This window comes from Antechinus flavipes, chromosome 1, assembly GCF_016432865.1.
Source record: "Antechinus flavipes isolate AdamAnt ecotype Samford, QLD, Australia chromosome 1, AdamAnt_v2, whole genome shotgun sequence".
NCBI lineage: Eukaryota > Metazoa > Chordata > Mammalia > Dasyuromorphia > Dasyuridae > Antechinus > Antechinus flavipes.
The window spans coordinates 74,706,069-74,719,049 of record NC_067398.1 but is presented as its reverse complement, the minus strand read 5'-3'; the positions used below and the strand labels follow the sequence as shown (position 1 = coordinate 74,719,049).

Below are 12,981 nucleotides of genomic sequence, written 5' to 3'. Positions count from 1 at the left end.
ATGGAAAGAGGGAGACAAATTTCTTCTTAATACAATAAAAAAAAAGGCTCTGATATTAAGGTGCTTACTTCTACTGGGAGATACTGCTTGCTCAGTTAAAAAAGAGTTTCCACAGGTAGTAATAGCACATCATGTGAGTTTTGAAGAAAGTTTAAGAATTTTAAGAGGCAGGAGTGAGGAGGAGAGGTCACTGTAGGCATGAGGGAAATCCTGCCACAAGATTTTGTGGGTAAGGGTCAATAAGCATATCAGTATGTGTAAGACAGAGTGCATAAAGAGCAGTTATGAAAAATAAAATTGGAAAGATGGATTGGATGCAGTTTATGAAAGATTTTTAAATATCAGGCTAGGAAGTTTGTATTTTATTCTAGAAGTAATACAGATTCAATGAAGCATTTTTTTTTTTTTAAATAAGCAGGAAACCTGGTCAGACTCATGGTTTAGAAATCTTAATTTTAAAAACTTGCAAAAAAATAGATTGCAAAGGAGATAGAGAGTTTAGGAAGATATTAAAGAGATATATTCAACAAGTTGACTAATTGGATAGAGAAGATGAGGAAAATGGAAAAGTTAAGGATGACTTCAAGGTTACCAAAGTGGACTACTCGAAGTATGGTAGTTCATTGGTAATCACAAGAAAGTCTGGAGAAAGAGAAGGTTTATCTGAGAAAGTAATAACAGTTTTCACTTTGATATTGTAGAGTTTCTCTCTTCTGTATTTAAGGGATGTATTCTTGCTACCATTTTTGCAAGGTCTTTCTCTTCTCCATTATTGACTTTCCTTTTCTTTCTTTTCCTTCAACGGTGTCAGTTTAGTAGTCCCAAATAATCAGTAATCCCTAGAATATTATCTCTTACCTCTTCTTACCAAGTAAAAATAATGGAGGGAATAAAGGAGGGAATGAAGAATCAGACCTTATATCTATATTATTTTTCTTCAATATATCATTATTTATTTTGTTAAAAATCTCTCACATTATATGTAAAGGAATTTTTAACATGCATTTAAAATTTTTTTTGAATTCCAGACTTCCTCCTTCTCCCCTTACCCTTCTTGAGAAGACAAGCAATTTGATATAATTACACATTGCAGTCATGAAAAACATATTTCTGTTAGCCTTGTTATAAAAGAAAACACAGATACAAAAAACCCCAAGAAAAACAAAATAAAAAATTATCCTTTGATCTGTATAGAAACTACTTCAGTTCTTTCTCTAGAAGTATATAACATTTTTCATAAGTTCTCCAGAATTGTCTTGGATCATTTTGTTGAATCCTAAATTTTGTTGTTTGTTCTCAAAGAGAACCATTTCATTCTCAAAGAGAACTATAACTTCAGGGACGTGATGCTATGACATGGACATGAATTAGATTTAAATGAGAGAAGACTGTGCAAGGTCACCTGCCTCACTTTCTCCTCCTGAGCAGGTCAAGTGGCCAGATATAGATTAGGATGAGTGCAGATAGCAGAGATCAAAAAGGATTTGCATTTTGTTTTCTTTCTCTTTTTTTCCCCTTTTTGGTCTGATTTCTTAATCAGAAAAACTGAGATGTCACAAGTATCAAAGGAAAAGAGACTATTCAAAAGGGAAGCACATAACAATAGTATCAAGGTGGGGTCAAAGAAAATGGGGAAAAGCCATATAATTTTGTTATGAAGAGGGAATTGGAATTGAGTTAAGCACATTTGTATACTAAAGGAAGAAATAAGTAGCAAGGTAGAGACCAAAGAAATAAAATCACAGAGGACACAGAAAGGGATAGGAATGATAGCAGAAAGAGAGGAATTAGCCTTGCCAAGGAGAATGACTATCCATTTACTCTGAAACCAGAGAGGAAAAAGAAGCTGGAAAAGAACACAGTGAGTAGAAATGAAACATGGATAGTGAAGAAGTTTCTGACAGCCTCAAGATCTCAGAAAAGGAGTTAATGAGATCATTAATTAGGAGTATAGGTTTAAAAGAGTGTTAGCAGAAGGTTGTGAACAGCCCTATTGGAGTCAATAAGAGGTAAATGAGAGAATTGGACAGAAAAGGAGGCTCACCTGAAGCTAAAAAGAATGGATTGTAATTGCTGAGCAGTTGATTCTCAATGAATAGAACAATTAAATGGGAATTATCAAATGTGAAGACTGTTAACCCTAAAAATACAACCCAAAGTCCTTGACGATGAGTCATGAATTTCATCTTCATGTATAACTGAGAACACAGGTGTGGAATTCCAGCTCTGACACTTATTTCCTGGATAATCATAATCAAGTCATTTTACTTTTCTCCATCTCCATTCTTTGATCTATTGAATGAGGATAGTTACATTTGTGCTATTTCCTTCAAGGGGTTATTTCTGAGGAAAGCTCTTTGTAAATCTTAAAGTATTTTTACATACGTGAATAAATTTATAAAATTCTATGTGTCTACACATAGCTACAGCTACCACAGCTGAATGAGAAGGCAGCTTGCCTGATACTATAAGACAATACTGTCTCAGGCTAATTTCTAGTAGAGAAGCTTTGTGCTTCTGCTGTCATGGAGTCATGCTGACTTTGCTTCATACAGGTCTTTTTTTTTTTTTTTAATAACAATAGCTTTTTGTTTTTCAAAATATATGCAAAGATAGTTTTCAACTTTCATTCTTGCAAAATTTTTCGCCCTCCCTCCCCATTTCCCTCCTCCCCTAGACAGGAATTAATTCAATATAGATTAAACATGTGTAATTTTTCTAAACATTTTTTTCTCATTTATCATGCTTATGCAGATCTTCTAGTTCAGACATTTCGTTCTTGGTTTTAATATAAAGTTTTGTGCCTAGACCTCTAGCTAGCTTATCTTTGGGGACTTCTAATTTAACTTCTGTCTAGCTTCCTATTTCCTTGCTTAGATCTGTTTGAACCACAACCTTCTTCCCCTTCTCCAGTCTCAACTATGACAACTACTGTGGCATCTTAATTGCTGCTAATCTCCAACAGGAATAGCTCCCCTGCAACTCCCTCCAGTCATCCCCTTTGATCTCTCCAATTCCTGGCACAACTGCATCCTGTGTTCTGCACAGAAAAGAGTGTTCATTTAGGTCCAAGAGTTCTTAACCTTTTTGTGTGTCATAAGCCCCTTTTGGCAATCTAGTGAAACCTGTAGAACATTTCTTGGAATGATGTTTTAAATGAATAAAATAATACATGGGATTACAAAGAAAATCAGGTTTTTGAAGGGTGGTTATAAAAAAATTTAAGTTATAGACTATAGATTAAGAACACCTAGGATACAACAGAAAAAAATGAGGTATGGAATTGATAGGTGCTATCGTCTATGTAATTTCATTCACGGATGCCCTCTTTTTACCAATCAGAGACAAGAAAAAACTGGCTATCCTACTTCCAATTCTCTCAAAGTAGAACAGTTCTCCCCAGGAAATAATATAATATGCTCACATGAAAAAGATGTAAATGTTGTTAATATGAGGATATCCAATTCAACACATTTACTAAACTAGGGCCTTGGGATTACAAAGACAAACACTCACAAAGTCCCTGCTCTCAAAGAGTTTATAATCTATTACTGGGAATAAACAATGTAAAAATTTTATTTATGAAAATGTTCTAAATTTCTGAGCAAGTCAAAGCTTACTTTTAATTTTATATTTACAGTAATGTCTTTTATATCAAAGGGTCATAGGATTTAGAAAGCTAATGACTTCACACAATCCCAATAACCTCAAAGAAAAATGACCATCATTATCAGAGTCTACTACCAAGGATCTAAAGACTTATATGATTTTGCAAATGACAAAGCTATGTATTGCTTTCCACAGACAGAAGTTGACTTGAGGTTGGGTTGTAAGCTAGAGTCTTGTCCTTTCATTCCACCTCTTCTTGGTCACTAGCTGGTTTTTCTAGAGAAGAACAATGAAGACTGTAGTATAATCCATTAATTCTCAACAGAAGTTCATCCAACAAATTTTCAAATTCATCCAGATAGAAACTCTGAAGGGAAAAAAAGAATAGCAAATGTATCAAAAGATATGAGTGCTTTTCTTTTTCTTTCACAGGGCTATAATAACCTTTGTAGCTTTGAAAGTGAATTGATAAGCCTTTGAGTACCTTTCAAACATTGTTTGTTGGTTGTATGGTTTTTTAAAAGAGATTATTACAACCTAATTCTTTAGGATTAGGATGTGGCTAATTACCTTCCTTTAATTGCAAAAAAAAAGAAAAAAAAAGTGGATATGATTTTTTTTTTTTTTGGTTGGGTCATTCACACTTGAGCCAAAACCATTACTGTATGAATAATACCAACGCAATCTATATTCTAAGATCTCAGTAACTTACACTGTTCTCCACAGTCCTTTCCAATGCTACCACTGGTCTTTTTATTCCCAGAAAGCAGAGCAACTTTTCCCCAGTACGATCAGCGACATCTTTGAATCTCACCAGACGCTGACTTCGAAAAGATCGTTTTGCATTTTGCATAAAAGAAATAAGGACTCCTCTCAACTGGAAAAGACAAAAGATCACTGCAGGATAAAATTAATCAAAGCAGACTCTAAGGACAATGTTAAATAAAAATGCATTTCTAACCAGAATCTTCTATAAATTTACTGCTTAAATCTGGATTTCAATGAACATGTCTTGGTAGAGATGGTCAGATTTAGAATCCGCAAGACCTCCCTTTCAGATATACCACTTGTGTGACCATATTCTCTGATTATAATTTACAGAGAAGTTACTAATGGAGGGAATTTATATACCAGGATTTCCCTATACTGATATAATCACAGATCCTGGCTAACAATTAAACAAACAGAGCACAGAGGAGATTACAATGGGTTTTTTTTTTGTTTGTTTTCTCTTTCTTTAATAAACCTACAGATTGATGGAGAACTTGATGGAATTTCTTGTATCCGAAATGTAAATTTCCTTACAAGTTAGTTTAAAATAATAACTGTACAAAGCAGAGAAGTTTAAAAAATATAGACTACATTTCAATGTGAATGGACATTGACTGTAGCATGCTCAATTTTTTGGTTACATTGAACTTGTGATATTTCATTTTAAGGCAAAAGAAAATGTCTATGTTTTCAAAGCATCTTCTTTTTTCTTCTTTAATTTGTGCTTTATAAATTCTATTTATGGTTGCCATCAATATTTATCATAGGATAATAATTAGAACCTGAAATCTGGAAGGCAGACACTGTCTCCCACAACTTTCTTGTTTTGTAAACAATTAACTGAAACCAAGAGAAATCACATAGTTTGTTCAAAATTAAACAAGTACTTGGTAACAGGTTTGGGACTGGAACCCTGTTCCTTTAAGAATTACCATCAGATTATCTGATATTACCATTATATAGAAAAATGTATCTGCATTAACTGAACCAAACCTCTATTGCTACTGGTAAGGCAGAGGTACACTATGTAATATGATAATAAGCCACAAATGAAATTCCATTGCAATACAAGCTTCTATATGACAAGACGTCTAACTCTTAGCCAGGAGCCCAATCACTTCAAATAACAGTCTACATAACAAAATTGTAGTACATAAAGAGAACACGGCACTGATGGGAAATCATTGTAAGGGAATTTGACCTGCACAGTATAGAAATGCACAATGGGAACCAACAAGTATTTCACATGATGTTAACCCCTAAATATTAATTTAAACCTTTTTCTTAATAGTCAAGTCTAAGCTATGGATTATATTACAGTACTTACTATTCCAGACCACAATATGATCACTGCCATGAAAAGGGTCCCATAATAATAAACTGTGGCATACTGATTAGACTTGTAAAGACTAAAGAATGTTCCCTTCTCATTGGTTCCCAGAAAATACAGCAACAGCATTTGGAAGGAGTCTCCAAAGCTTCTAACTGGAAAGGCATGAGTTGAGAACAGAATTCGCCCAAGGTATGAGTAGGCTGCTGTAAACAGGACGCCAGCCAGCTGCAAGAAAATAAAGAATCCTTAGCAGAAAACAGACTTTACAAAAAACTACACTCTGCTAGCAACAGAATATATGTTTAGATACATTAATATTTTTCTAAACTATGGTGGGTTTTGGGGAGAAAAAAGTAAATGTTATAGAAGGAAAATATCGAAAGGAAACTAAGCCCCTTAAGGGATATTCATATTGATCACTTTAAAGTTTAATTTAATTCCAGATTAGGTTTAGTAGTTATGATGGCTGGAACAGAGAAATTTTTTAGACTGGAGTTTAAGAGGCCAGATCAAAGGCTCAGTATATTTGCTTATTCAACCCACTCTAGCAAGCATTTAAACCAACAAGTATTTTCTGAATGCCTTCAGGGTGGATGGACCATATCTTAGGCAAGCATCTCAGGGAACATTTCTTGAAGTACTTACTAAACTGAACATAGAACTTGGCCTCTGAATATGAGATAACTTCCAAATGACTTAGAAGTCTGATCTCATTTGTTCTATAATTATACACTCTGTCTTATGGCATATTCTTCGTTTATCTTTTCCATTTTTCTGTCTATAATTACTTTTTTCTTATTAAAAAATAAGAAAAAATATTTCTTATAAAAATAATAAATTCTTATTATAAACAGTGATTTTTTTCTATGTATGTGCATATATAAAATTATATTAATATTCATGTAAAATTATATATTTTATATTATTTCCCTAAAAATTATACATGATATATACATTCACACAGAGGTAACATGGCATAATGAATAGAAAATTAGCATCAAAATCAGAAAAACTTTAGTTCAAGTCTCATCTCTGATACATATTGACTGTGAATCTAAAGTCAAGGTTAATTTTCAATACCTCCTCAGAAACCTACTAAAATTATAAATTTCTGAGCAGATGTTGATCTGCTCTGACAGAGAAGGCTTCTTGTGGGGAATTTCTTACATCAATCAAATCAGAGATCTGGGGTGGGGAAATAAATAATAATAACAATAATAACTAGCTTTTACATAGTGCTTTAAGGTTTACAAAGTCCTTTACAAATATTCTGCCTTTTCAACAATTCTGGGAAGTAGATGCTATTATTATTATCCCCATTTCACAGATGAACAAATGGACTAAGTAATAGGCCAAGTTTTACACACCTAGGAAATATCTCAAGTCATATTTGAATTTAGGTCTTCCTGATTTCAGATCTAGCACTTTATCCAATGTGTCATCTATCTATCATATCTCTCTCTTTCTCTCTCTCCCTCCTGCCCCCTCTCTCTATTTCTCTGTTTCTGTCTCTGTTTGTCTCTGTCTCTCTCTGTTTCTCTGTCTCTTTCTGTTTCTGCCTCCGTCACTCTGTCTTTGTGTCCCTCTGTCTCTCTTTGTTTCTGCCTCTATCTCTATCACTTTTTCTGTCTCTCTGTCACTCTGTTTCTGTCTGTCTCTGTCACTGTCTCTCTGTCTCTTACTCTCTCCCTCTCTGTCTCTTTCTCTATGTCTGTGTCTTTTTCTATTTCTCTCTCTTTCCTCTCTCCTTTCTCTGTCTCTGTCTCTCTCTCTTTTTCTCTCTTCTCTTTCTCTGTCTCTCTCTCTGTTTCTCTTCTTTTCTGTCTCTCTTTCTTTCTCTGCATCTCCTTCTCTATCTCTATCTCCCTCTCTTTCTTTCCCTCCCTCTCCTTCTATCTCTGTGTCTGTCTTTGTCTCTCTCTGTCTCTGTGTCTGTCTGTCTGTCTCTCTTACTCTCTCCTCATCTCCCTTTTTCTCCCTCCCTCTCTCTCTCTCTGCCTCTGTCTCCCCCATTTCTCTCCCTCCCTCTCCTTTCTCTCTTTCTGTCTGTCTCTGTCTCTCTCTCCCTCTTTCCCTTTCCCTCTCTCCCTCTTCCTTCTTCCCTGTCCTTTCCTCCTTCCTCCCTTCTCTCATTTTACTAAGTCCTTGCCCAATATGTCATCACAGTTTGGTGATAACCTTAGTCTATGGTACCAAATTCTAATGGGTCCTACTAAGCTGGAGGGGTTTTGATTATAGTCCTGGTGAGAGGTCACCAAGTTGATAGCATGCACATTCCATGAGATCAGGGGCTATTTAATTTTCTGACTTTTGTATCCCCACCAATTAGTACCACGTCTGGTATATAGTAGGTACTTAATAAATGCTGACTGGTTGGTTGCAAAGTAATTTTGTTTACAACTTTTATTTTGTTTACAACTCTGAAAGATCATCTCCAAAGTCAGAGAAGGGTTATATGTCCTGTATCAGTGGAGGAAGAAAACGCAGTGATGAAATTACAAATTCTTGAAGTATATGTATTTATCTATCTATAGATATCCTTATGACAGAACACGAAAGTACAAACTGGTGGTCTGTTGATGGTGGCAGAGAAATGTTTACCCAGGCAGTCATGTTAATGCAATTGACTGCAAATAGAGTGATAGAATCTAAGGAGTATTAAGTAGAGATCCTCTCATTGTATGTATGAAATGACACACAGCAGTAAAATGTGCTTGCACATTATCCACAGTGACTTGTGTACAAGAAACACTATTAAAGACAATACCCCAAATGGGTGTGAAATAAAAAGGAAGTGGGGAATCATGGAGAAAGAATAAGAGATGATTTTTGCACAGCCCAGGTTTTGTACTAGCATTCCTAAGATATCAAAAGAGTTAGATGAAAGCCTCTAGTGCATTGAGTAGGTGATCTATGGAGATTCTGTAGAAGAACTAGCACAAGAATCATATAAGATGAGAAAGAAATTCGCACCAATGGATTCTGTCATTCTAGAGTTTTTCCCCTCTATATTTTCTCTGTCTCTAATATGGGGATAAAATAATGCCTTCTTTCTAGGGTTGTTGTAAGGCTCAAATGAGATAATAATTGTAAAGGGCTTAGCACAGTGCCTGGCCCATAGTATGTTCTATATAAATATTAGCTATTGTTATTATAAAACTATATTTGGGTAGAGATCAGAGATATTCTAACCAGTTTTCTTTAAGGAAAGATAATAGGAGTTAAAAGTCAGAGAAGGAGAGACAATATGACTATGTTCTCTAGGTCAGTTTAGTTGAAAGGACATAAAGTCAATTAATAGGAAAAGGATTTTTAATTAATGTAAACAATTGCACTAGTGTTAACAGTGAAATCAATACTGGATAGATGTGTAATAATTCTGATAGAATAAGAAATCCATTGTATTATATCAGAAATTCAGCCCAAATGTTTAGATTAAATAAATAAATATATCATGTTATAATTATGCTTCTTATTAGCCATATTTTTGCTCTATAATTGGTTATTGTTATTATTGCAATACTATAATTAATTACTTCTGTGTGATAACTTGTTTTTTGTTTATAGACTATGAGGAACTTGAGCCCTGATTTGTATCATCTTGGGTTCAGTTTCTTTGTACTTCAGGTTGCCAGATCATAAGGCCTTTATCACAAAATAACCAGCACCATCTTGTATATGGTAACAACGAGCTGAGGCTTGAGGCAAAGCTCATCATTGGGCTTTGCATAATCTAACTAGATAGAACTTTAAGTCTCTCAAACACTATAAATAAAATGATGGTATTTTACATCATATCGCTGCAGGCTAAAATATTTGTATTTTGTTATTGCAATAGTAATTGGATGAATATGAGATTTCAGTGGTATTATTGATTTAGATCACAGCTCCTTTATGACTTCTCATTTTATGTGATTCTTATTTCTTTTGTTCCCCACAAACTTTCAAGAGAGGATATGATCCATTATGTTGAATTCAGACCTTCTCTTAATATCATACAGCATTAATACTTTCCATATGTTATTTCTCTTTCTTACTATGGGACTAGCTGATTTCATAGAGATTCCCAAGGATCTCTTTTACAGTATTCTAAACTTAAAGGTACCTTTCATTCAATGATACCTCCAGCACTTCATCCACTTAGCTGTTCTCACAACACTAGGGGAGTGGAATCTTTTTAACTTTTCACTGACAGCTGTGAAATCATAAGGTCTAGATGCTCAAAGGGTTGACCTAAAACTGAACTTTGCAGAATGACAGGCCAGAGTTGTGAATGACTATTCCAGGAGACTATGAGCTTATTTTCATTTGCTACAAATATTTCTTAAAAAGCACTTTAATATACCTCAACAATGATACTGCTTGAGGATGTATTCTGATGGAAGTGGTTCTCTTCGATAAAGAGAGCTAATTCAGTTTCAATTGATCAAAGATGGACAGAAGCAGCTACACCCAAAGAAAGAATACTGGGAAATGAATATAAACTGCTTGCATTTCTGTTTTTCTTCCCGGGTTATTTATACCTTCTGAATCCAATTCTCCCTGCACAACAAGAAAACTGTTCGGTTCTGCACACATATATCTGTCTAGGATATACTATAACCTATTCAACATATAAAGGACTGTTTGCCATCTGGGGGAGGGGGTGGAGGGAGAGAGGGGAAAAATCGGAACAGAAGTGAATGCAAGGGATAATGCTGTAAAAAATTACCCTAGCATGCGTTCTATCAATAAAAAGTTATTAAAAAAAAAAAAAAAGCACTTTAAACTATAGGCATGCTAATGGTATCAAGCTTACTAAGAAGGAAACTTGCTCAAGAGAAATATTTTTTACCATTGGCCAAATAATGTTGGAGAAGGACAGTCGCATCATGGTCAAACTTGGAACAATTGCTTTGTAAATGCCAAGAAGACGAAGACATTTTATTAACAAGAGGAATAAAAGGATTCCTTGAAGACATCGGTTCCTCTGAAAGAAAAGAGTACAGCATCTTATGGTAGTTTGTCAATGTAATGCTAGTGCGCAGATAAATATATTTGCATTGTACTGCTTTTTTTTAAAGAGCAGCTAGAGGCTGTGTGCAACATGGAACCAGTTTTAATTGAATTTGACTAATGCATCCTTTAAATACCCACAGGTAAAATGACGTTTAGACATTGACAGAAAAGAATCAGTTAGAAACAAAAGCGTTTCCCATACCTATAATTGGTCCTTTTAAACTCTACATGATAAAATGTATCGTGTATGTGTATGTGTATACATATGTATGTGTGTGTATACATTGTATTATATTAGTGTAAGTATGTGCATTATATTACATATGTATATATGTATGTGAACAATTTCTTAATCAGTTATATCCATAGGATCCCTACATATGACTGCCATATGTAATCTGTGTCTCTTTAAGATTTTTCAATGTGATATTAGTATGTTACCTCATCCATCACTTTATAGGGTATACAGCAACCATATAACTCTTTTGGTTAATTGCCAATTATAGCTTACTGAGTCATATAACTATAAGGAACATTGCCTTAAACTTGATTTACCACTACCAATTCTATCCCCAACCTTCCCCCATCATATATCAAGTTCCATTACTAGAAATCATCCTTGTGAATTTAGAGCTTCTTAGTTTTCTAGAATTCTTAATATTAAAAGAGATGCATAGATACCTGGAAAGGGTGACACTAAGGTTATCAACTATTGGATTAGCTGAGATGGAAGTTCTTGTTAATAAACACAATACAGGTATCTGAAGTGCTATGGGTTAACAGACCAAAAACAGAGAAGAGCTGAGAAAATACTGTATACTGCAAAATTTTATCTAGAGTCAGAATAGTCAGTAAAAATATAAAAGGTCGGAGTGGCCTGAAAGAATAGAATTATTCAATTTCAAAATGGGAAGTTTCTTTTAGGGATCATTTAGTTTAATCTTCCATACAATGCCAGAATTCCTTCAACTGTATTTCTAAAAGGAAATCTGGCATTTCCAGTTACAGGGAATTCCCTATATCAGAAAGCAGATGATCTCATTGTAGGGTTGTTTCAATGATCAGAAAAGTATTTTTGTTTTCTGAATCAAAAAGACCTGGATTCAAATCACATCTCTAACACTAACTGTGTGAACAAAAACAAGCAACTTAATTTTTCTGTATCAAGCAGCAATTCAGGATTATTGTTTTTTAGATGACTTGTAATTTCATTAGGAGAAAAAGTTCACAGAATGAAAACCATGCTACTACTAATAAAATAGGTCCTTGAGGTACTATCATATTGGTAGAAGATAAGAGCTTTATACCTTTTAACCCTCTTATTCACTATCTTGACTGGACATCCCAAGTGTATATCTTTTTTCTATGTCTTTTCAATCCCTTTCATTATATGCACATAAATACATATTTGGAATTGTTTCTATATAACATATTACCATACACAAAATATATATCCTTCATTTCCATATTCTAATAAAGAGTTTCATTCTTTCAAATGTTTGACAATACCTTTTAATACAGTCTTCAAACTGCTACCTCATGAATCATCACACATAAATCTTCCTAAGTCCTTTTTCGTGAAACCTTTTAATGGGTTCCTATTATCTAATCAAGTCCAAATTTCTTAGTCTGTTATTCAAAGCCCTCCATTATCCAATATTTCCAATGTAACATCTCTATATAGAAAGCTACTCTTCCATATTTTTAAAAAATATTTCTCTCATTAATGTACTCTAGCTTCTTGCCAAACTCAATTACCTACAGTATAATTATACAAATTTTACACTTTCCCACCTCTGTGATTTTGCTCGGGCTTTTTCCTCTCTATCCCTCTGAGCTACTCCATCCTCACTAATATTAATCCAAGGAAATTCTGTCTTTCAGGATCCAACTAAAATGTCATTTCTATGAAGTCTTCTCTGGTAGTAAAAGAGCTTTCCTTTCCTCAACTGTACATAGAATAGAATTTCATCTAAGTATGAAGTAGAACATAAGTCCATGTTTCTCTTATGCACCTATAATTTTCTATTTTATCCTTAAATATTTTATGACATTATTGAACTGATGTAATCATCCATGTCTTTTCATCTGTTAAGACCTTAGTTCATAATCTTTGCATAAATTCTTCCATAGAGCCTAAAGTGCTGGGAAAATCCTTATAGATCCTAGCCTCATATGTAGGTCTTACAACTGAATATGGGGGTTATGAAGTTATGATGTATTATTAGTAAATGTTCAAACTCTATATCTGTATGCCCAGGGTCACATAA

The 12,981-nt window shown here is 34.2% G+C and overlaps 1 protein-coding gene across 1 annotated transcript in view; it reads right to left on the bottom strand.

The window, feature by feature from the left end:
• Positions 1–736: 736 nt before the first annotated feature.
• The window catches only part of PKD1L1 (polycystin 1 like 1, transient receptor potential channel interacting), a 146,639-nt gene continuing 134,394 nt past the window's right edge, over positions 737–12,981 (bottom strand). The window contains exons 43-46 of the mRNA XM_051970617.1: positions 10,548–10,682; positions 5,708–5,938; positions 4,322–4,486; positions 737–3,976 (exon numbers count right to left, since the gene is read on the bottom strand). Coding sequence (XP_051826577.1) covers positions 3,851–3,976; positions 4,322–4,486; positions 5,708–5,938; positions 10,548–10,682 — 657 coding nt within the window. The 3' untranslated portion in view covers positions 737–3,850. The remainder of the gene's footprint in view (positions 3,977–4,321; positions 4,487–5,707; positions 5,939–10,547; positions 10,683–12,981) is intronic.